The sequence below is a fragment of the Pristiophorus japonicus genome, chromosome 9 (genome assembly GCF_044704955.1).
Source record: "Pristiophorus japonicus isolate sPriJap1 chromosome 9, sPriJap1.hap1, whole genome shotgun sequence".
Taxonomy (NCBI): domain Eukaryota; kingdom Metazoa; phylum Chordata; class Chondrichthyes; family Pristiophoridae; genus Pristiophorus; species Pristiophorus japonicus.
Genome location: NC_091985.1, coordinates 208,782,926 through 208,807,502, shown reverse-complemented (window position 1 = coordinate 208,807,502; position 24,577 = coordinate 208,782,926). Strand labels below are relative to the sequence as shown.

At 47.4% G+C, this 24,577-nt stretch overlaps 4 protein-coding genes across 5 annotated transcripts in view; 2 read left to right on the top strand and 2 right to left on the bottom strand.

The window, feature by feature from the left end:
• Positions 1-224: 224 nt before the first annotated feature.
• LOC139274099 (histone H3-like) lies at positions 225-1,254 on the bottom strand. Its single transcript, XM_070891144.1, has 2 exons — positions 1,225-1,254; positions 225-638 (listed from the first exon to the last, which is right to left on the bottom strand). Exons 1-2 carry the CDS (start codon positions 1,252-1,254, stop codon positions 225-227), a joined length of 444 nt encoding a protein of 147 aa, XP_070747245.1.
• A 229-nt stretch (positions 1,255-1,483) lies between these two features.
• LOC139273543 (histone H4-like) lies at positions 1,484-1,795 on the bottom strand. Its single transcript, XM_070890493.1, has one exon. The coding sequence runs from the start codon at positions 1,793-1,795 to the stop codon at positions 1,484-1,486; it is 312 nt and encodes a 103-aa protein (XP_070746594.1).
• A 4,662-nt stretch (positions 1,796-6,457) lies between these two features.
• Positions 6,458-24,575, top strand: LOC139274098 (gastrula zinc finger protein XlCGF8.2DB-like). Its single transcript, XM_070891143.1, has 3 exons — positions 6,458-6,630; positions 20,423-20,793; positions 24,472-24,575. The coding sequence occupies exons 1-3, from the start codon at positions 6,458-6,460 to the stop codon at positions 24,573-24,575; spliced, it is 648 nt and encodes a 215-aa protein (XP_070747244.1).
• LOC139273495 (zinc finger protein 530-like) overlaps positions 10,283-24,577 on the top strand; it is a 167,308-nt gene continuing 153,013 nt past the window's right edge. Inside the window, exons 1-3 of one of the 2 annotated variants that reach the window (XM_070890388.1) lie at positions 10,283-10,365; positions 11,139-11,228; positions 17,023-17,199. The gene's annotated coding sequence lies outside the window, so the exon portion shown is untranslated. Of the gene's footprint in view, positions 10,366-10,637; positions 10,770-11,138; positions 11,229-17,022; positions 17,200-24,577 lie in introns of those variants that run through there. The other variant, XM_070890390.1, reaches the window with a different exon arrangement.

The following is a 24,577-nucleotide window of genomic DNA, read 5'->3' as shown; positions in this document are numbered from 1 at the left end:
GCTCATTAGTTATTAGTCAATAACTCCCATATGAACCGAGCTGGTATATAAATACACGATCAGTAATCAGGAACCACACACCTGCCCGTCCCTACAATGGGTTAATGAACAACACGAAGCTCTGGTTACAGGAGATCGTAGCTCTTTCCTTTGCTGATTTGGTGGCTCTGAAAAGAGCCGTTGTTGCACTTGGTGCTGAAGCTTCGAGCCGAGGCAGGGGAAGTCTAGGCGCGCTCCCCGCGGATGCGGCGGGCCAGCTGGATGTCTTTGGGCATGATGGTGACTCGCTTGGCGTGGATGGCGCACAGGTTGGTGTCCTCAAAGAGCCCCACCAGGTAAGCCTCGCTGGCCTCCTGCAGGGCCATGACGGCGGAGCTCTGGAAGCGCAGGTCGGTCTTGAAGTCCTGAGCGATCTCCCGCACCAGGCGCTGGAAGGGCAGTTTGTGGATCAGCAGCTCGGTGGATTTCTGGTAGCGGCGGATCTCCCTCAGAGCCACGGTGCCGGGTCGGTAGCGATGAGGCTTCTTCACTCCGCCCGTGGCCGGAGCGCTCTTCCGTGCCGCTTTGGTCGCCAGCTGTTTGCGAGGAGCTTTCCCGCCGGTGGATTTACGCGCTGTCTGTTTGGTCCTGGCTATTATCTCAACACAATCTTGGACACACCGACTGTTAATGCGGAGACTCCTCTGGGGCCTCCTTTTAAAGTGTGTGAGGATCCGCCCCGGGGCTGTGATTGGCTGCAGCCCGGCGCCAATCAAGTTTGAACCAAGCACCGAGAGTGAAAATGAAGGGCAGGGATTACTGGGCCCTGATTGGCTGAACTGAAACTGACAGTTGGTCAATTTCAAAAAGCCCGCCAATTTCAGAATATCAACCAACAGAGATTAAAGAAACTCTAATTTCCCGCCAGCAATTTAAGAATCCGCTCTTTATAACGGCGATTGTGCCCCATTATAAGTCACCAATCCCACTCTCTGCAACATTCCGGTTTGAATTCTGTTCCATTCCCTGATCGGTCTGTACCAGGCGGGAATAAATCCCCGGTCACTGCTTCCTGTAAACACAAATTCCCGCATTGATCCCGCCAGAGTCCCGTTTAACCGAATCTCACAACATGACAGGAATTATCTGTGAGGGGAGACTGTAATGTTTGGGTAAAGGGGACGGTGTATCCCGCCCGGTGGTAATTGTGACTGTCAGCCGGAGTTTTTGATCTCTCATATTTACAATAGTTGTAAAATATTTAATAATTCCCATATTCCTACAGCGACTACACTCCAAAAGTACTTCATTGGTCTTGAGACGTTCGGTGGTCGTGAAAGGCGCTATATAAATCCAAATATTTCTTTCCATGAATTAAACAGCCGAAACCATTTCCCAACCAAACTGTACGCGCTCCCATCCCCAGGTCGCTGCTCTCTCTGTGAGGCGGTGGGTGGCTCTTAGAAGAGCCTTTGTGTTGTGTTTGGGGGAAGGGTCGCGTTATTCAGCCGCCGAATCCATAGAGTGTGCGGCCCTGCCGTTTCAGAGCGTACACCACATCCATGGCAGTGACCGTCTTGCGCTTGGCGTGCTCAGTGTAGGTGACCGCATCCCTGATCACATTCTCCAGGAAAACTTTTAACACCCCGCGGGTCTCCTCGTAGATCAGGCCTGAGATCCACTTGACACCGCCACGGCGAGCCAGGCGGCGGATGGCTGGTTTGGTGATGCCCTGGATGTTATCACGGAGCACTTTACGGTGCCGTTTGGCTCCGCCTTTACCCAGTCCTTTGCCTCCTTTACCTCGACCAGACATAATGATTATTCACTTAAACAGCCGCTGAATAAGACGGAGCTGCTCCCGGCTCTTTTTTTTTAGAGCCGGAGCCGATCTGACTGAGAACGCGCAGAGTGAGAGAGACGGGAAGGGGAGGAGACAGAGTTAAGATTGACAGACAGAGCAGAGAGCAGCCTCTGATCTTCCAGCTCCGCCTCCAGCTTTCTGCAGCCGCCAATTTCAATCCGTTTTCCGACAATAGAACCGAAACACAGCGCTCCGCACAAACTCTTACAGACTCGGAATTCATCTTCAAGGCTTCCAGGAATCAGAAGCTTTTAAATGTCCAGTTACAATTAACAATCACGAATATTCCCGCCTATATACAGCCCCTTCCCTGTCAATCTCAAACCTTGTATCATCTCCCCACACTTCCTCTCACAGACAGGTTCAGCAATTTACAAACACCTTATTCCAGCTGATTTGGAGAATGTGGTGTTTGGGGTTTGAGTTGTGAGGCGGGGTATCTCCGCCAGTATCACCGTCTCAGACTCTCCCCCTAAATCTGTGAAATAACAATGACCAGGAACTGAGACTGGAGCCGAACACATCCCCAGTTACAGTGAGGCCCGGGCCGGACATCCCATTCTCTGTGTGTTTTATTGCAGACACTGGGGGAGGGGTGGGTGCAGCCAATGTCAGCGGGTCAAAAGGGATCCTGGCTTCATGTTCAATGACTTCTGTCTGAAATCTGAGCCCGGCCCCGGGACAGGGAGCATTTGATTCGGGGATCAACTCTTTTCTGAGAGGCGTGGGTGGCTCTGAGAAGAGCCATTGGGTCCAGGTGTTTACAAGTTGCACTTTTTATTTACTTTTTGGATGCTGCTTTCTTGGGTTTTGCTGATTTGGCCTTGGCCCTCGCTTTTTCCACCTCTTTGGCCGCCTTCACCTTTGCGCCTGAGGCCTTCTTGGGGCCCTTGGGCTTCTGCGCCGCTGCCTTCTTCCCAGCCGCAGCTTTCGCTGTCTTTTTTACTGTTGGCGCCTTCTTGGTGCTCGTTTTCTTGGCGGGAGATTTCTTGGCTGCTGGTTTCTTGGTCAGAGATGTCTTGGCTGCTGGTTTCTTGGCTGGAGATTTCTTGACTGCTGGTTTCTTCACCTCGCTTCCCACTTTCCCCTGGTTTTCCTTCTTAGCGACTTTGAAGGAGCCCGAGGCGCCCGTGCCCTTGGTCTGCACCAGGAAGCCATTTGTCACATTCCTCTTGATACTGAACCTGATCTGGGACCTGCGCTTCTCCACATCCACGCCTTTGGCCGCCAGAGCCTTCTTTATCGCGGCCAGAGACATCCCCTTGCGATCGCTGCCATCGGCCACAACCTTGAGGATATATTCGCCCAACGTGGGGCCGACTGGCTTGGAGCGGGAATCCGGGGATGAGACGGACACACAAACACAGTGATATTAGTCTCACCGGCCCGCCCCTTTAACACACTCTCATCACACTCTGAAAGTGAGTTGTTAGGTGACTGAACAGTCCAATACGGGAATTACAGTCTCTGTCACAGGTGGGACAGTTAGTCTTTGACGGTAAGGGAGGGTGGGACTAGTTTGCCGCACGCTCTTTCCGCTGCCTGCGCTTATTTTCTGCATGCTCTCGGCGATGAGACTCGACCGCTCAGCGCCCTCCCGGATGCACTTCCTCAACTTCGGGCGGTCTTTGGCCAGGGACTCCCAGGTGTCGGTGGGGATGTTGCACTTTATCAGAGAGGTTTTGAGGGTGTCCTTGTAACGTTTCCTCTGCCCACCTTGGGCTTGCTTGCCGTGTAGGAGTTCTGAGTAGAGCGCTTGCTTTGGGAGTCTTGTGTCAGGCATGCGAACAATGTGGCCTCTGTCATGTATCTCACATTACTGTATATAACTGTATCTTACCATGCTATACATGACTGTAACTGGATATGACCTGTAACAATAAGCATACCTTACCACCAGGGGTGCACTTGCAGGAGACACTCCATACCTGTCCCACTGAGGTATATAAAGGGAGGTCTCAGGCATGTGCAGCACTGGAGAGCTGTGAATTAAAGGTGCAGGTCCTGAGTGACCTTGACTTCAGCATGCGTCTCATGCAAGTCAGTACATTAGAGTCAGGACTTAACAGTGGCGACGAGTTACGGGATCACAGAATCCACAGAATGGCTACCAACAGCTCAGATGAGAAATACAATGCTGGAGACAATTGGGATGACTTTATAGAAAGGCTCCAGCAAAGCTTTGTGACCAAAGACTGGCTGGGCGATGATAAGGCAGACAAGAGAAGAGCCCATCTCTTGACCAGCTGTGGCTCGAAAACATATGCTTTAATGAAAAACCTGCTGGCACCCAAGAAACCAGCAAGCAAGTTGTTTGAGGAGTTGAGCACACTGGTGCGAGACCACCTGAAGCCAGCGAGCAGCCTACACATGGCCAGACACAGGTTCTACAACTACAGATGCTGTGTGGACCAAAGCATACCCGACTTGGTGGCGGAACTTCGGAGGCTGGCTAGTTCATGTGAGTTCCCTGATGAACTAAGGAGAGAAGTACTGAGAGACTTTTTTATTGAAGGAATAGGCCATGCAGGCATATTCCGAAAGCTTATAGAGACTAAGAGCTTGACTCTAGAGGCAGCAACACTGGTCTCATAGACATTCTTGGCAGGCGAAGAAGAAACGAAGCTGATCTATACTTCGGGTAGTACAACCAACGAGGCATCGGAACAAGGGATTCACATTGTGAAACAAACTGCTACCCCCACACACAGACAAAGGCATGAGAGCAGGCCTTCAACAGCAGACAGTGGCGCCAGAAGCCATCAAAATCAAGGGCCACTTGAACGGCCGATCACACCTCATCAACCCACAATGCAAGCAATCAACAACAGATTGAGAGAAGCTCAAGGGAGATCAGTCAGACGCAGCTCATCCTTCGGAAACAATGGAAACGGTCTGTGTTGGAGATGTGGGGGAAGGCACTCAACCAGGGTGTGTCGATTTCAGCATGCCGTTTTCAGAAACTGCAACTACATTGGCTTGCATGTCAGAAAAACAGCAGCTCAGCTGGTATGCAAATTGGAAAGGTCGAAAAGCGGACCAGAAGATGGTTGGAATAGTGCACAGGATGCCGAGGTACAGCGGGTTAACATGATCAATGTCCACTGTTCTTACACCAAGTTGCCTCCAATTATGATGAGGGTTCTACTCAATGGGATACCCGTCAACATGGAGCTGGACACAGGGGCCAGTCAATCCCTCATGAGCGTTCAACAATTTGAACAGCTGTGGCCGCACAAAAGCAACAGACCAAAACTCACAAAGATCGACACCAAACTAAGGACCTATAGTAAAGAAATCATCCCAGTCCTTTCCAGCGCCATGCTCTCGGTCACACACAAAGGGATGGTGAACCGACTTTCCCAGTGGATTGTCCCCGGGGATCTCCCAGCCTTGTTAGGGAGAAGCTGGCTAGCAGAACTTAATTGGAAATGGGATGATGTTCATGCCATGTCGTCAGAGGAACGAACCTCCTGCTCAACAGTTCTAAGCCGTTTTGAACATCTCTTTCAGCAGGTGTGGGCACCTTCAAAGGGGTAAAGTTAAAATTTACATCACACAGAATGCCAGACTGGTCCATCACAAGGCTAGAACTGTACCTTATGTGATGAGGGAAAAGATTGAAAATGACCTGGACCAGCTTCTGCGGGAAGGCATAATTTCTCCCGTGGAATTCAGTGACTGGGCAAGACCCATCATCCCCGTCATGAAGCCTGATGGATCCGTGTGAATCTGTGGGGATTACAAGTCTACCATCAACAAAGTCTCCCTACAGGACCAATACCCGCTTCCCAGAGCGGAGGACCTATTTGCCACGTTGGCTGGAGGAAAACTTTTCTCGAAACTTGCCCTCACATCTGTGTATATGACGCAAGAACTGACCGAAGAGTCTAGGTTACTCACCACCATCAACACACATCGAGGCCTTTTTGGGTACAATCGATGCCCATTCGGCATCAGGTCGGCAGCTGCTATATTCCAGCGCAACATGGAGAGTCTGCGCAAGTCCATTCCGGGGACGGTTGTGTTTCAAGATGACATACTCATCACGGGCAGGGACACCGACTCTCATCTCCGCAATCTTGAGGAAGTACTAAGTCGATTGGATCGGCTAGGCCTAAGAGTTAAGAAACCCAAGTGTCTGTTTCTCACATCTGAGGTTGAATTTTTGGGTAGAAGGATTGCCGCTGATGGAATCCGCCCAACCGAATCCAAAACTGAAGCGATTCACCTAGTACCCAGGCCCCGGAATATCTCAGAACTGCGCGCCTTTCTGGGCTACTCAATTACTTTGGGAACTTTATGCAGAACTTGAGCACACTGCTGGAGCCTCTCCATGTGCTACTCAGAAAGGGGTGCGATTGGTTTTGGCGGGACACCCAAGAACGTGCCTTCAATAAGGCACACAACCTTCTATGTTCCAAGAGTGTTTTAGCTTTTTTTGACCCAGGTAAAAAGTTAGTCCTTACTTGTGATGCATCAGCATACGGGGTCGGGTACATTTTACAGCACGTCAATGATGCGGGTAAATTGCAGCCCGTTGCTTATGCCTCCAGGTTACTTTCGCGGGCGGAGCGCGGGTATGGTATGGTTGAGAAGGAGGTGCTCGCGTGCATGTACGGTGTCAAAAAGATACACCAATACCTTTTCGGGGCCAAGTTTGCATTAGAAACCGACCACAAACCCTTCAAGTCCCTACTATCGGAGTGCAAGGCAATTAACGGCAATGCCTCGGTGCGCATTCAGCGGTGGGCACTCATGCTGGCAGCTTACGACTACACGATAAGGCACAGACGAGGCACAGACAACTGTGCCGACGCGCTTAGCAGGCTACCCCTGGCAACCATAGAAGGGTCCGACGAACAGGACTGTGAGATGGTCATGGCATCAATGCCTTTGAATCCACAGGTTCGCACATGATGGCTCGCCAAATCAGAGCCTGGACGACCAGCGACCTCACGTTATGTCTAGTTAAAAGATGCGTTTTAATTGGTGACTGGGCAGAGGCTCGCGATGCCTGCCCTGAGGAGGTCAAACCCTTAGGCGCATGCATGAACTCTCAATACAGGCAGACTGCCTGATGTGGGGCAGCTGAGTAGTTATACCCTTACGAGGCAGGGAGGCATTTGTCCAGGAGCTTCATCGTGAACACCCGGGGATCGTCCTTATGAAGGCCATAGCCAGATCTCATGTCTGGTGGCCTGGCATTGATGCAGACTTGGAGCTCTGCGTCCGTTGGTGCACCATTTGTGCCCAACACAGTAATGCCCCCAAGGAGGCCCCCCTTAGCCCCTGGCCCACCAAACCATGGTCACGGGTGCATGTGGACTATGCAGGCCCATTCATGGGCAAAATGTTCCTTGTAGTCGTTGATGCATTTTCAAAATGGATCGAGTGCACCATTTTAAACTCGAGCACCAACTCCACCACTGTGGAGAGCCTTAGAACCATGTTTGCAACGCACGGCATTCCTGACATATTGGTCAGTGATAATGGTCCGTGCTTCACCAGTGCAGAATTTCACAATTTTATAGTTGACCACGGTATAAATCACGTTAAGATGGCACCTTTTAAGCCAGCCTCCAATGGCTAGGTGGAGTGTGCAGTGCAGATCATTAAACAAGGCATGCTCAGAATCCAAAGTGCCATGCTGCAGAGCCACCTGTCGTGACTGCTGCTGGCATACAGATCTCGTCCGCATTCATTGACTGGGGTTCCCCTCGTGCAACTATTGATGAAATGAACCTTAAAGACCAGGCTCTCGTTAGTCCTCCCAGACATGCATGAAATTGTTGAGGCTGAGCATCAAAAGCTAACTGAGTACCATGACCGAAATTCGAGGGGGAGGTGGAATGAGATAGGGGACAAAGTGTTTGTGCTAAACTATGGCCGGGGTCCCAAATGGCTTGCAGGGACAGTAACAGACAAAGAGGGAAACAGGCTGCTGGTTATACAAATGGACAATGGCCAAACCTGCCAGAGGCATGTTGACCAAGTAACAAGTAGATTCACTGATAACACTGAAGAACCAGAGGCAGACTACAATGTGGAACTCACACCACACCTAGTGGACAGACAGGTGGAACAACCTGAGGAAAGGGCAGTCTGAACAGACAGCCCAGGCGAGGTACCAGCAATCACGCCGAATGAAACAGACAGCCCAGGCGAGATACCAGCAATCGCACCTAACGAACACAGGCACCAAGGCAAACAACTGAACCACAACTAAGACGCTCCATGCGAGAGTGCAGACCACCTGAGAGACTGAATCTATAAAGGCAATAAGACCTTGGGGGAGGGTGATGTCATGTATCTCACATTACTGTATATAACTGTATCTTACCATGCTATACATGACTGTAACTGGATATGACCTGTAACAATAAGCATACCTTATCACTAGGGGTGCACTTGCAGGAGACACTCCATACCTGTCCCACTGAGGTATATAAAGGGAGGTCTCAGGCAAGCGCAGCACTGGAGAGCTGTGAATTAAAGGTGCAGGTTATTGAGTGACCTTGACTTCAGCATATGTCTTGTGCAAGTCAGTACATTAGAGTCAGGACTTAACAGCCTATCCAGCGGAGCTGGTCGAGTGTGGTCATTGCTTCGATGCTGGGGATGTTGGCCTGGTCGAGGACGCTAACACTGATGCGTCTGTCCTCCCAGGGGATTTGCAGGATCTTGTGGAGACATTGGTGGCATTTCTCCAGCGATTTCCATCAAGATCAACGGTCCGGCACTGGACAATGTGGACCACTTTCCATACCTTGGGAGCCTATTATCAGCAAGAGCAGACATTGACAACAAGATTCAACACCGCCTGCAGTGCGCCAGTGCAGCCTTCAGCCACCTGAGGGAAAGAGTGTTCAAAGATCAGGCCCTCAAATCTGCCACCAAGCTCATGGTCTACAGGACTGTAGTGATACCCGCCCTCCTGTGTGGCTCAGAGACGTGGACCATATACAGTAGACACACATTATCACTCACACAATGTTCACATCTGCACATTCACAACACAAACTGTCCCAGATTTACAGCTCCCAGCACAGGGTTTCCTCTCCGCTCAGCTTGTGCTGCCGATTCTCGGGGTTAGTTGTAGTTTCCCAGCTCAGTAAATGTTAAACACTCTGAGGCTTGCATTCCTTACAGTGTTTGGTTCCTGCCCCTGAATCTGGGGAACACTCACCACAGAGGCTGGCTAAACTCATATCTGCTTTAAGTTGTTATAGTGTTCGCATGCAGAAATATGTTTGATTTTTCTGAAAATATATATTATGTGCTCACTGCCCCACCAGCCTCTCTTTGTCTCTCTCTCCTCCTAAACTGAGAGACATTTAACAGTAACTGGTGCCCTATCCATCCCATCCTTATCACCCAGAGATTGCTATCTGAGAGAACGGCAGATATAGACACCCTAAATACGCGAACTGTGTCTCCATATTACGCTCAATACTTGTATCACGCATTCATGTACCGTATCAGCGAAAGATAGAGAGAGACAGGCACAGTATCAGTCTTACACTTTGTATTGGTATCCCCGTCTTACACTCAGTAACAGTGCCACACTGTCATGTATAGCACCAGGGAGAGAATAGAGACAGTATCAGGGTTGTACTTCCAATAGTGTTTCCACATCACGCTAAATAACAATATCCCGCCTTTCCAAACAGTACAAGAGAAAGGGGGATAGCAACACAGAGAGAGATGGGGAGAGGGGGGAGTGGGGAGAGCGGGGAGTGGGGCAGAGGACTGAGTGAGAGACAGGGGAGCGCGAGGCAGGGCGGTGAGACACAGAAACATGCACAGTATCAGTTCCAGACTGACCTGTGAGGTCCGGTTTTATCCTGAAAGATCCCATTGGAGAGACAGAAGATGCAGTCCCCTCTCTCACTGATATTGTACCACAGACAGACACATTATTAATCCCACACTGCGGGACAGTGTCAGAGAGTGAGAGAAACAAGGTCCCACATTTAACCCTCGCTCGCCTGTTGTACTCTCTGTAATCTTGCAGCTCAGGGCCGTTCGGTATTACTCTCAGTGACCGAGTGTTTCACTCTGATTAAATTAAACTGGGACTGTTTCTGTCAGATATTAACTCCTGCACAGTCCCAGCAAACACTCCTACTCCGCCGTCCCTCCGATGTTTCTGCAGGATTGCTTTGTGAGGACGGGCTCACGAAGAGAAAAAAACCCTGCAAGGAATGATCCCAAATTGAGCATCTCAAAGGGGCAAGGCCCCCAGCTTTAAACATTCTCTGTCCTTGCCCCCCAGGCCCAGTTCCTTTGCTCAGATTCTGATAAAAGTAAATCGGGAAAAGTTCACGTTGATTTTTAAAGGCTGAATTATTGCAGAGAGCTGCGCATGCGCGGTTAAGCCCCGCCCCCGTGTCGATTTCCAGTGAGCAGAAGAGCACATGCGCCCTCCCCTCCCCCAGCCCTGCCTGTGAGCGCCATTCACTCAGTGAGCGGAGAAAGATGGTTTAAACAGCCGGGAATGGAGACACCGCGGCCCCGGGGTAAGGCAGCGAGCAGCAGCCTCCTTACAGCAGCACATCGCTTTGGGAGCGTGTCCGCAGATGGGCTCAGAGATCGGCACTGAGTCCGGGGGAAGTTCAGGGGGAGTCGGAGTCTGTGTGTAACAGGCGGAGTGGAGCAAGAACTGGTCTCAGTGCGTGGAGTGAATGGGGGAAGGGAGAGGCCATTCTTGGGCTGTGTGTGGACAGCGTGTGTCCCGGGTAAGGGAGACAGAATGGGAAGGATCTGCTGTTTACAGTCATTGCTGCTTTCTCCCTGTAAACCAGTAGTGAACGTTCCTGCTTTAGTTCCAGTCTCACCGTGTTTGTTGTCATTGGACAGTGAGCGGTGGAAGCAGAGCCGGACACTGAGGATTTATACAAGGAGCATCTATTGCAGGCACCGGGTGAGAAATGTGAAAGACACGTTTTAAACAGCGGCTCTTTGTTTCTGGTTGAACGGTTAGTGCCCTGGGAGAGGGGAGTAGCAATCTGAGCTGTGTAAAAGTCCGTGCCCCATCGGGTCGTCCCATTCCTGAAGCAGGGCAGGGGTTGGGTTGTGTCTGGATGTCAGTAAATTGCTGTAAATCTGCCCAACACACTTGGTGTGCAGAAGCTGAGTACTGCAGTGGAGTCAGACATTGACATTGTTTGTATCGCTGGCTTTTCTTTGTGAATGTTCATAACGAATATTAATTGAACAATTACATTCATTACTTTAGTATTTTCACCTTCTCCTGTTCTTGAATGATCAGAGATACCATTTCTTCCTACAGGCAAGGAATTGAAGGTACAGGAACAAATGTGAAGTTTCTGCCACCTGAGACATAAGGAACAGTGCAACTGGCTCCTTGTACACACAGTAGGTACGGTATTACTCAGAGAGGACGAAACCAGGGAATTGGTGATGGGGTACATGGAGATGGCAGAAACTCTGACCAAATATTTTGAATCAGTCTTTACGGGAGAGGAGACTAAAAATATCCCACCAGTGGATAGTCAAGGGGTTATGGGGGGTGGGGGCTATATCACAATCACTAATGAGGTGGTAAATGTCCTGGACCTGATGGCTTGCATCCTAGGGTCTTGAGAGAAGTAGTGGCAGGGATAGTGTATTCATTGGTTGTAATTTACCAAAATTCCCTGGATTCTGGGGAGGTCCCAGCAGATTGGAAAACTGAAAATGTAACACCCTTTTTTGAAAAAGAAGGCAGACAAAAAGCAGGAAACTATAGACCAGTTAGCCTAATATCTGTGGTTGGGAAAATGTTGCAGTCTATTATTAAAGCAGTACCAGGACATTTGGAAAAGCATAATTCAGTCAGGCAGAGTCAGCATGGATTTATGAAGGGGAAGTCATGTTTGAAAAATTTGTTGGAGTTCTTTGAGGATGCAACGAACAGGGTGGATAAAGGGAAACCAGTGGATGTGGTGTATTTGGACTTCCAGAAGGCACTTGACAAGATGCCACATAAAAGGTTACTGCACAAGATAAAAGTTCATGGGATTGAGGGAAATATATTAGCATGGATAGAGGACTGGCTAACTAACAGAAAAGTGAGAGTCGGGGTAAGTGGTCATTCTCTGGTTGGCAACCCGTAACTAGTGGGGTGCCGCAGGGATCAGTGCTGGGACCCCAACTTTTTACAATCTATATTAACGACTTGGAAGAAGGGACTGGATGTAACATAGCCAAGTTTGATGATGATACAAAGATGGGAGGAAAAGCAATGCATGAGGAGGACATAGACAGGCTATGTGAGTGGGCAAAAATTTGGCAGATGGAGTATAATGTTGGAAAATGTGAAGTTATGCACTTTAGCAAAAAAAAATCAAACAGCAAGTTATTATTTAAATGGGGAACAATTGCAAAGTGCTGCAGTACAGCAGGATCTGGTGCATGAAACACAAGGTTAGTATGCAGGTACAGCAAGTGATCAGGAAGGCCAATGGGATCTTGGCCTTTATTGAAAAGGGGATGGAGTATAAATGCAGGGAAGTTTTGCTACAGTTATACAGGGTAGTGGTGAGGCCATACCTGGAATACTGTGTACAATTTTGGTTTCCATATCTAAGAAAGAATATACTTGCTTTGGAGGCAGTTCAGAGAAGGTTCACTAGGTTGATTCCGGAGATGAGGGCGTTGACTTATGAGGATAGTTCAGTAGGTTTGCCTCTACTCATTGGAATTTAGGTGATCTTATCAAAACATATAAGATTATGAGGGGGCAGAGAAGATGGTTCCACTGATAGGGGAGACTAGAACTAGGGGGCATAATCTTAGAATAAGGGGCCACCCATTTAAAACTGAGATGAGGAGAAATTTCTTCTCTGAGGGTTATAAATCTATGGAATTTGCTGCCTCAGAGAGCTGTGGAAGCTGGGTCATTGAATACATTTAAGACAGAGATGGACAGTTACTTAACCGATAAGGAAATAAGGGGTTATAGGGCACGGGCAGGGAAGTGGACCTGAGTCCATGATCGGATCAGCCATGATCGTATTAAATGGCGGAGCAGGCTCGAGGGGCCGTATGGCCTACTCCTGCTCCTATTTCTTATGTTCTTAATATCAATTCCACACTCATAGACAGCAGAAGTAGTCAGTCCCGCAATGATCCAAATTTCCAGATATACATTTTCAATCTAGCAATCAAACAGAGCAGGAGAGACAGAAGTTGTTAACATTTCACCATAACTCAGTACTGTTCACAGGTAGATACATCAATCCCAGTCAAAATACACACCCATTATCAGCCTGAAAGGCACAATGTTAATCTCACAATAGTGCAGCCATAGTGATAAATTAACTATCAGAGAGAATAGACAAATAGTATCTGAAAGGTATAGAATAAATCCACATCATAAGGTTCAGACTGAAAGATATAGAATGTATCCCGCAATCACTAACAGTACCAGAGACTGAGAGATACAGAGTGAATCCCACACTCACTGTACCAGAGACTGAGAGATACAGAGTGAATCCCACACTCACTGTACCAGAGACTGAGAGATACAGAGTGAATCCCACACTCACTGTACCAGAGACTGATAGATACAGAGTGAATCCCACACTCACTGTACCAGAGACTGATAGATACAGAGTGAATCCCACACTCACTGTACCAGAGACTGATAGATACAGAGTGAATCCCACACTCACTGTACCAGAGACTGATAGATACAGAGTGAATCCCACACTCACTGTACCAGAGACTGATAGATATAGAGTGAATCCCACACTCACTGTACCAGAGACTGATAGATACAGAGTGAATCCCACACTCACTGTACCAGAGACTGAGAGATACAGAGTGAATCCCACACTCACTGTACCAGAGACTGAGAGATACAGAGTGAATCCCAGACTCACTCACTGTACCAGAGACTGAGAGATAGAGAGTGAATCCCAGACTCACTCACTGTACCAGAGACTGAGAAATACAGAATGAATCCCGCACTCACCGTACCAGAGACTGAGAGATACAGAATGAATCCCAGACTCACTCCCTGTACCAGAGAATGAGAGATACAGAATGAATTCCATACTCACTGTATCAGAGACTGAGAGCTACAGAATCAATACCACCGCCATAAACTGTACCAGAGACTGAGAGATACAGAGTGAATCCCACACTCACTCACTGTACCAGAGACTGAGAAATACAGAATGAATCCCACACTCACTGTACCAGATACTGAGAGATACAGAGTGACTCCCACACTCACTCACCATACCAGAGACTGAGAGATACAGAATGAATCCCAGACTCTCAAACTATACCAAAAGCTGACAGACATTGAACGAAGTCAACACTTGCATTAAGTGGCAAATACCGATTAAAGCACGATTAATCCCACACTCAACTATTTTCAATCTATATTAATGACTTGGATAAAGGGACCGAGTGCAATGTAGCCAAGTTTGCTGATGATGATATAAAGATGGGTGGGAAAGCAAGTTGTGAGGAGTACACATAAAATCTGCAAAGGGATATGGACAGGCTAAGTGAGTAGGCAAAAATTTGGCAGATGGAGTATAATGTGGGAAAATGTGAGGTTATCCATTTTGGCAGAAAAAATAGAAAAGCAAATTATAATTTAAATGGAGAAAAATTGCAAAGTGCTGCAGTACAGAAAGACCTAGGGATCCTTGTGCATGAAACACAAAAATTAGTATGCAGGTACAGCAAGTAATCAGGAAGGCAAATGGAATGTTGGCATTTATTGCAAGGGGAATATAGTATTCCCCTTGCATTAAATGTACACCAGAGAATTCCTGCTACATCTGTACAGGGTATTGGTGAGGCCACACCTGGAGTACTGTGTACAGTTTTGGTCTCCATATTGAAGCAAGGATATACTTGCAATGGAGGCAGTTCAGAGAAGGTTCACTAGGTTGATTCTGGAGCTGAGGGGGTTGACTTATGAAGATAGGTTGAGTAGGTTGGGCCTGTACTCATTGGAGTTCAGACGGATGAGAGGTGATCTTATTGAAACTTATAAGAGCTTGACAAGGTGGATGCAGTGAGGATAATTCTACTCACAATTTCAGAATAAGAGGCCACCCATTTAAAACTGAGATAAGGAGGGATTTCTTGTCTGAGGGTTGCAAATCTGTGGAATTCTTTGCCCCAGAGAGCTGTGGAAGCTGGGTCATTGAATATATTTAAGGCGGAGATAGACAGATTTTAGAGTGATAAGGGAATAAAGGGTTATGGGGAGCTGGCAGGGAAGTGGAGCTGAGTCCATGATCAGAAAAGCCTTGATCTTATTAAATGGCAGAGCAGGCTCAAGGGGCCAAATGGCCTACTCCTGCTCCTATTTTGTATCTTGTTCTTATGTTGTTAATGTGATAATTACCAGATAAACTGTTTTTGTTATGTTGATTGATGGATAAATATTGCCAGGACAACAGGGATACCTCCCTTGCTCTTCTTCAAAATAGTGCCATAGGATCTTTTACATCCACCAGAGATAACAGGCGGTGCCTTGGTTTAATGTCTCATCGGAAAGATAGCATCTCCCTCAGCACTGCACTGGAGTGTCAGCCTAGATTTTGTGCTCAAGTCCCTGGAGCGGGACTTGAACTCACAACCTTCTGACTCAGAGGTGAGAGTGCTACCCATTGAGCCATGGCTGAATCCTCTGCTAAGGGAAATAGGTCCTTGCTATCCACTCTATCCAGGCCCCTCATAATTTTATACACCTCAATGAGGTTCCACCTCTACATCCTGTGTTCCAAAGAAAACAACCCCAGCCTATCCAATCTTTCCTCATAGCTAAAATTCTCCAGTCCAGGCAACATCCTCGTAAATGTTTTTACCCTCTCTGGTGCAATCACATCTTTCCTGTAATGTGGTGACTTGAACTGCACGCAGTACTCTTGCTGTAGCCTAAATAGTATTTTATACAGTTCAAGCATAACCTCCCTGCTCTTACATTCTGTGCCTAGGCTAATAAAGGCAAGTATCGCAAATGCCTTCTTAACCAGCTTATCCACCTGTGCTGCTACCTTCAGGGATCTGTGGACATGCACTCCAAAGTCCCTCTGTTCCTCTACACTTCTCAATGTCCTACCATTTAATGTGAATTCCCTTGTCTTGTTAGCCCTCCCCAAATGCACTACCTCACACTTCTCCGGATTAAGTTCCATTTGTAACTGTTCTGCCCACCTGACCAGTCCATTGATATCTTCCTGCAGCCCATTACCCTTTGCTTTCTACCTCTGAGCCAATTTTGGATCCAACTTTGCCTTGGATCCCATGGGCTTTTATTTTGGTGACCAGTCTGGCATGTGGGACCTCATCAAAAGCCTTGTTAAAATACATATACACTCCATCAAATGCACTACCCCCATCGACCCTCCCAGTTACCTCTATGGCAGATCTATCCAGTTAGTTCCACTCCCCTGATCTTTCCCAATAGCTCTGCAAATATTGTCCCTTTAGTATTTATCCAATTCACTTTTGAAAGTTACTATTGAATCTGCGTCCACCACCCTTTCAGGCAGTGCATTCCAGATTGCAACAACTCGCTGCTTATAAAATGTTTCCTCATGTCGCCTCTGCTTCTTTTGCCAATCACCTTATTCTGTCTCCTCAGGTTACCAACCCTTCTGCCACTGGAAAAGTTCCTCCTTGTTAAAATTGTTCATGATTTTGAACACTTTAATGAAATCTCCTCTTAAACTTTTCTGCTCCGAGGAGAATAACTGCAGCTTCTCCAGTATTGCCACATAACTGAGGTCCCTCATCCTTGGTACCATTCTAGTAAATCTCTTCTGCACCCTCTCTAAAGTGTATACATCCTTCTGAAAGTGTGGTGCCCACAATTGAACACAATGTGCCAGCTGAGGCCTAACCAGTGTTTTATAAAGGTTTAGTATAACTAAACATCAAATGCTGATATTTCTGTGATGGAGTTTAGACGGGCGAGGTTTATCCAGTCAGTTGGATGTGAGCTGAAACATGTGTATTTGGAGCGATGAGACAGGGACACACTGTGTAACTGGGCACAGACACTCTGCACAGCCCACACATCACTTGTTTCCCACTTGGTGCAAAAGGAATATATTAATGGTAACAATTCATTTGACTTGACTTTAAATCGTTAAATTTATAAATGTAGTCATGCTTCTCTAATTTATTTATTAACTCAGATTCACGGCCTCGTTTTATTTCTTCCTCTGAGCCCCTCAACTTCATCTGGCGGCGTAATGTTGGCGAGGGGTGATTGATTGCCCTGGGAACCAACAGGAAGAGAGCTCAGAGGCCGGAGGGCTCAGGGAGCGGTGTGTTCTGCAACTAATCGTGGTGCTCGAGGGGCGGCCTGACAGGTGAGTCAGTGTGAACCCCTGTTAAACAATTTATCTTTTAATAGTTAAATTGAGATTTCTTTTGTGAACAAAACAGTTTAACATTTGTCAGTATTTTGTTTTCCTGGAGTTCCTATCATGAGTTTCAGACACTTCAGTGCCATGTGGACCAGGTGTTTAAAAGTCATTTATTTCCTTTTTAGTTCAGTTAACAGGGTAGATAGAGAAATGATTTCCTCTGGTGAAAGGGACAGAACCTTAAAATTAGAGCTAGGCCGATCAAGGGTGATGCCATGAAGCACTTCCTCACACAAATGTTTCTCCTGACTGAAGAGTCTCGAACTAGGGGGTCATAGTCTCAGGATAAGGAGTCGGTCATTTAAGATTGAGATGAGGAGGAATTTCTTCACTGTGAATCTTTGGAATTCTCTATCCCAGAGGGCTGTGGATGCTCAGTCTTTGAGTATTAACAGGGCTGAGATCAATAGACATTTTGACACTTTGATAAGGTCCCACATGGCAGACTAGTCATGAAAGTAAAAGCCCATGGGATTCAGGGAAAAGTGGCAAGTTGGATCCAAATTGGCTCAGAGGCAGGAAGCAAAGGGTAATGGTTGATGGGAGTTTTTGTGACTGGAAGGATGTTTCATGTGGGACTCCCAGGGCTCAGCACTAGATCCCTTCCTTTTTGTGGTATACATCAATGATCTAGACTTCAATATAGGGGATATGATTAAGAAGTTTGCAGATGATACTAAAATCGGCTGTGTGGCTGATAATGAAGAAGAAAGCTGCAGACTGCAGGAAGATATCAATCAACTGGTCAGGTGGGCAGAACAGTGGCAAATGGAATTTAATCCAGAGAAGTGTGAGGTAATACATTTGGGGAGGGCTAGCAAGGAAAGGGAATACGCATTAAATGGTAGGACACTGAGAAGTGTAGAGGAACAAAGAGACCTGGGAGTGCATGTCCACAGATCCCTGAAAGTAGCAGGCCAGGTAGATAAGGCAGTTAAGAAGGCATACGGAATGCTTGCCTTTATTAGCCGAGGCACAGAGTACAAGAACGGGGTTATGCTTGAACTGTTTAAACACTAGTTAGGCCACAGTTGGAGTACTGCGTGCAGTTCTGGTCACCACATTACAGGAAGGATGTGATTGCACTGGAGAGGGTACAGAGGAGATTTACGAGGATGTTGCTGGGAGTGGAGAATCTTAGCTATGAGGACAGATTGGATAGGCTGGATTTGTTTTCCTTGGAACAGAGGATGCTGAGGGGAGACCTCATTGAGATGTATAAAATTATGAGGGGACTCGATATAGTGCATAAAAAGGGCCTATTTCCCTTAGCAGTGGTCAACATCCAGGGGGCATAAATTTAACGTAATTGCTAGAAGGTTTAGAGGGGATTTGAGGGTAAATTTCTTCCCGCAGAGGGTTGTGGGGGTCTGGAACTCACTGCCTGAAAGAATGGTAGAGGCAGAAACCCTCACCACATTTAAAAAGTACTTGGATGTGCACTTGAAGTGCCGTAACCTGCAGACCTAGAGCTGGAAAGTGAGATTAGGCTGGATAGCCTCTTGTTGGCCAGCACAAACACGATGGGCCGAAATGGCCTCGTTCCATGCTCTAAGGTTCTATGATTTTAAAGGAATCAAGGGATCTGGGAATAGTGCGGGAAAGTAGAGTTGAGGTCGAAGGTCGGCCTTGATCTTATTGACTGGTAGAGTTGGCTCGAGGGGCCATATTGCCTACTCTTTCCCTTATTTCTTATGTTCTTAAAGGGTAGTGGAAATCCGGAACTCTGTTCCCCTAAAATTGAGGCTGGGGGCCAGTTGAAAATTCCAAAACTGAGATTGATGAATTCTTCTTAGGCAAGGGTATTAAGGGCGATGGAACCAAGGCAGGTAGACGGAGTTAAAATACTGATCAGTCACGATCGAATTGAATGGTGGAACATGCTCCAGGGGCTGAATGGCCTATTCCTGTTCCTATGTTCCTACTTACAGTGATGACTTTTGTAAACAGCTTTTTGGAAGGGGAGGATATGCAGACAGGATTAAACCTGGGTCCTTCCTGTTCCTAGGACTCAGTCACATTGGGCGGTGCCTTTACCCACTGAGTCATTGGGAGTAGGCTCCAGTTACCCTGCTGGAAAATGCACGTGTGAGGCCTCGGGTGAGGACAGTGGAATAGCCCGTCGACACTCACTGTCGAGGTTCACGCGTAGAGATTGGGCACATGGGTCACATATTTGAGAGAAACTGGTGAGTGTAAAACTGAACCCAGCCAGAGTCAGCGCCTTCAGGGGAGGAGAGGGAGGGGAATCAGTGAGTGTAGAACTGAGCCCAGCCACAGTCAGCACCTTCAGGGGAGGGGAACCAGTGAGTGTAGAACTGAACCCAGCCAGAGTCAGCACCTTCAGAGGAGGAGAGGGAGGGGAACCAGTGAGTGTAGAACTGAACCCAGCCAGAGTCAGCACCTTCAGGGGAGGAGAGGGAGGGGAACCAGTGAGTGTAGAACTGAACCCAGTCAGAGTCAGCACTTTCAAGGGAGGAGAGGGCGATGGAGGGGAACCAGTGAGTGTAGAACTGAACCCAGCCAGAGTCAGCATCTTCAGTGAGAAGGAAAAAGTGTTGGAGGTGGTATAATGGGTTTGAATTTTAGCCCAGAGAGTAGGGAGAGTGTGTGAGACGGTGATTTACAGCTGTGGAGAAACCAGAGAGGAATGTGTGTACCATAGAAACTAGAATTGTCCGATCTGAATTTCTATCCTGTCCTTAGTGATGATTTTGGAAACTCCTTTTACAGGGTATTAGAAGGGGAGGGTTTGCAGATGGGAAACTCGAACCAAGCATCACATCAAGATGTAACAGTCACTCGATTCACCACAACCTGAATATCATCATCCTTTGAATGTGGAAGGAGAAATGTTTGTCTGTTCTGTCTGTGGGAAAAGATTTCAAACATCAGTGTGACTGGAAAAGCACCGAGACGCACACAACCGAGTGAGAGTGTTCCAGTGCACTGACTGTAGAGCTTTAACTAGTTACACAGCCTGAAAAAATATCACACCATTCATAGCGGGAAGAAACCGTACACGTGTTCTGTGTGTGAAAGGCTTCAACTGATCATCCAACCTGGAGAGACACAAGGTCATCCGCACCACGGAGAAACTGTGGAAATGTAGGGATTGTGGGAAGGAATTCCATTACCCATCTCAACTGGAAATTCATCGACGCAGTCACACTGGGGAGAGGCCGTTCACCTGCTCCATGTGTGGGAAAGGATTTACTCACTCATCCAACCTCACTGTACACCAGCGGGTTCACACTGGGGAGAGGCCGTTCACCTGCTCCATGTGTGGGAAGGGATTCACTTGTTCATCTCACCTCACTGATCACCAGCGAGATCACGCCAGAGAGAGACCGTTCGTCTGCTCTGTGTGTAGGAAAGGATTCATGAAATCATCTCACCACCTGAGACACCAGCGCACTCACACTGTCGAGAGGCCATTCACCGGCTCCGTGTGTGGAAAGGGATTCACTAATTCACCCCACCTTCTGGCTCACCAGCGAGTTCACACTGTCGAGAGGCCATTTACCTGCTCTGAGTGTGGGAAGGGATTCACTCAGTCATCCCACTTCACTGCACACCAACTTGTTCACACCAATAAGAGACCGTTTAAATGTTCTGTCTGTGAGAAGAGCTTTAAAAGCAGAAATGATCTGATGGTACACCAACGCATTCACACTGGGGAGAGGCCGTTCACCTGCTCCATGTGTGGGAAGGGATTTACTAGTTCATCCAACCTGCTGACCCACCAACGCACTCACACTGGGGAGAGGCCGTTCACCTGCTCTGTGTGTGGGAAGGGATTCTCTGTGGCAGCCAGCCTCACTGCACACCAAGTTGTTCACACCAATGAGAGACCGTTTAAATGTTCTGACTGTGAGAAGAGATTTAAAAGCAGAAATGATCTGATGAGACACAAACGCACTCACACTGGAGAGAGGCCATTCACCTGCTCCATGTGTGGGAAGGGATTCGCTCGATCGTCCCACCTGCTGAGACACCAGCGAGTTCACAAGTGACTGCAGGGGTTGGATTCTGCTCTTATTGCAGCTGTTAATCACATCCAGGACTGAACCATGTTCATTCTGATTGTTGGGCTTTGTTTTCCCTGTAACTGAGCTGGAGGTTAATTTTATGGATATCTGACAAATAAATCAGCTTTGGTTCAAGCACACATTGTGCTGATTCCTTGATGTCTCCAAGATAAGAGGAGACTAATCGATATCCTGTTACCGACTGTTCCATTTTTGGGCCTTATCTCCTTTGTTCAATAAAGACTTGTCCTTATGTAGCACCTCACATGACCTCAGGACCTCGTGCTTTACAGCCAATAGGATACAACAACATCAAAGTACATTTGAAGTGCGTTCACTGTTGCAATGTAGGAAGTGCAGCAGACAATTTGCACACAGCAAGCTGCCACGAACAGCGATGTGATACTGGCCAGATAATCTGTTTTAGTGATATTGGTTGAGGGATGATGGAGCCTCAATTGAGTGATTCATCTAAAAGATGGCAACACTGACAGTGCAGCAATCCCTCAGTACTGCATTGGAATGTCAGCCTAGATTTTGTGCTCAAGTATCTACAGGTGGACTTGAACCCACAACCTACTGACTCAGAGACGAGAGTGCTACCACTGAGCCACAACTGACACCCGATCATTACTCACGATTATTTCAGTTCTCATTCCTTCGGTTACTCTCATGGACAAACCCTAGGTTTCTATATCTTTCAGATTGTCACTCCTAGCCTTGGTATCCAGGGAAGGTATCGGTAACACATCCAGGTACCTGCCCTGGGAGTGTTTGATGGGACAGTGTGGAGGGATCTTTACTCTGTATCTAACCCGTGCTGTACCTGCCCTGGGAGTGTTTGATGGGACAGTATAGAGGGAACTTTATCTGTATCTAACCCGTGCTGTACCCGCCCTGGGAGTATTTGATGGGACAGTGTTGAGGGAGCTTTACTCTGTATCTAACCCTTGCTGTACCTGCCCTGGGAGTGTTTGATGAGACAGTGTGAAGGGAGCTTTACTATGTATCTAACCCGTGCTGTACCTGCCCTGGGAGTGTTTGATGAGACAGTGTAAAGGGAGCTTTAATCTGTATCTACCCCATGCTCTACCTGACTGGAGAGTGCCTCAGGCAGACACTAGGTGCTCAGAATACCCCAATCTCCAATGCTGATATCCACCACCTCGATGAGAACATCATTTAACCCAAAGATAAGAGAAACCCATCAGTTCCTCCCCCGGACACAGATCCGGAGGAACAGTGAGTGTCCCGAACATTGTTGTACAGTGTGCTCGATAGTTCCTCCCTGGGTCTGAGCCTTTTGGTGATGATTTGAATTTGATGCCCTCGAGTTACTGACTCACCGACTGCTGGAAATAGTTTTTCCTCATTTACCTGATTACATCTTGAACACCTCCCTCAGATCACAAATTAAGTTATTTAGTTATCAGGGACTTGTTACCAATACCTTTCCTGGATACCAAGGCTAGGAGAGGCACTCTGGGAAGGTATGGGGAGCTGGGCTTTGTACATGAGAGCAACCTTTGTTCTAATGAAAAGATCCCAGTTTCTCCAATCTCTCCCGATAACTAAAGCCTCTCTTCCCTGGTAACATCTCAGTGAATCTCTCGGCATCCTCTCCATGGCCTCGTCATCCCTCTGGTATAAGATGTCCAAAAGCTAACACAATATTCCAACTGCAGCCTAACCAATGATTTGTTCAGGTTTACATATCCTCTGCCCATTTATACACTACACCCTTATGTATAAAACCTAGGATCATGTGCTTTTTTAACCACTTTATCAACATAAAATGGCTAAAATACATTGACTTAAATATGTATTATAGGAAAGAGAAGTTTAGTCTAAGTTAGAAACTCAAACAATCGATTCACTGCAGACAGGTCACCATGGCAACACTGATAAGACATTCCATTTACTGAACCCATTTGTTGGAATCTGTAATCAGATCAGGGGAAAGAACAGGTCTGTCTGTTAGTAACCACAATATAAGCTTAAGCCAGAGTGAGGAATAGAATAGGTTAGATTAGAATGTGTGATGTGTAGATCTATAATTGTGAAACTATAAGAAATAACAACTAACAGCAGGCAGAATAGTTTAGGGTTAATGAGAAAATTACTGAAGAAAAGTAACTGCTGGGAACCAGGGAAATGTCCTTGCAAATCACAGATTAGAGAAGTTCCAGCTGTCCTTTCCCAGCTTCCTGCCAAAACCCAGCAGAGAAGACACAGAAGAGTCCGGTGCCAGAGATGGATCACTGCAGGGTATAAAAGTGAGGGGAGACTGATGTAAGGGAGCAGTCAGGACTGGAGACACCAGAGATCAAGCTCAGGGCGCCCGAGGTTCCATCCAGTGGGCTGACCTCGTGTCAGTTACTGTGGACATGCGGGACTTGCATGTTTACTCTGATTGATGGATCAATATAAGATATGGAAGAGGACAGAGAATCTGTTCATCTTATATTTCTTAATAAGGTATTAATGTTGCTGACAGTCTCAAACCTACTAATTAACTAAACATGGTATTAGCTACAATCAAACCAAACATCACGTCAAGATCTGACAGTCACTCCATTCAGCAGGACCTGAACATTATCGGTCTTTGAATGTGGAAGGAGAAATGTTTGCCTGTTCTGTCCATGGCAAAAAATTTCAAACATCAGTGTGACTGGAAAAGCACCGAGTGAGATTGTTCCAATGCACTGACTGTGGAAAGAGCTTTAACCAGTTACGCAGCCTGACAAAAATGAGGCTTCAACTGATCATCCAATCTGGAGACAAGGACTCCCGTACCACAGGGAAACCGTGGGAATGTGGAAAGGGATTTAATTACCCATCCCAGCTGGATATTCAGTGACGTATTCACACTGGGGAGAGGCCACTCACTTGGTCCATGTGCAGGAAGGGATTCACTCTGTTATCCAAGCTCCAGACGCACAAGCGAGTTCACATGGGGGAGAGACCGATCACATGCATTGAGTGTGGGAAGGGATGACTTCAATCATCCCATCTTCTGACACACCAACTTATTCACACTGTTGAGACTTCATTTCAATGTTCTGACTGTGAGAAGAGCTTTAAAAGCACAAAGGATCAGCTGACGCACCACGTACTCACACTGAAGAGACCATTCACCTGCAGAGTGTGGGAAAGGATTCACTCAGTCATGCTCTCTGTTCAGACACCAGCGAATTCACGCGGAGGAGACTGTTCACCTGCACTGAGTGTGGGAAGGGATTCACTCAAACATGCTCTCTGCTGAGACACCAGCGAGTTCACAACTAACT

Coding starts and splice junctions, on each gene's coding strand:
- LOC139274099 (XM_070891144.1), bottom strand. CDS start 1,254: ATGGGAATTATTAAATATTTTACAACTATT. Junction 639..1,224: donor TTAAATATTTTACAACTATT/GTAAATATGAGA, acceptor GATTGTGTTGAG/ATAATAGCCAGGACCAAACA.
- LOC139273543 (XM_070890493.1), bottom strand. CDS start 1,795: ATGTCTGGTCGAGGTAAAGGAGGCAAAGGACTGGGTAAAGGCGGAGCC.
- LOC139274098 (XM_070891143.1), top strand. CDS start 6,458: ATGTACGGTGTCAAAAAGATACACCAATACCTTTTCGGGGCCAAGTTT. Junction 6,631..20,422: donor GCTTACGACTACACGATAAG/GCACAGACGAGG, acceptor TCATCGACGCAG/TCACACTGGGGAGAGGCCGT. Junction 20,794..24,471: donor GCCATTTACCTGCTCTGAGT/GTGGGAAGGGAT, acceptor CTCTCTGTTCAG/ACACCAGCGAATTCACGCGG.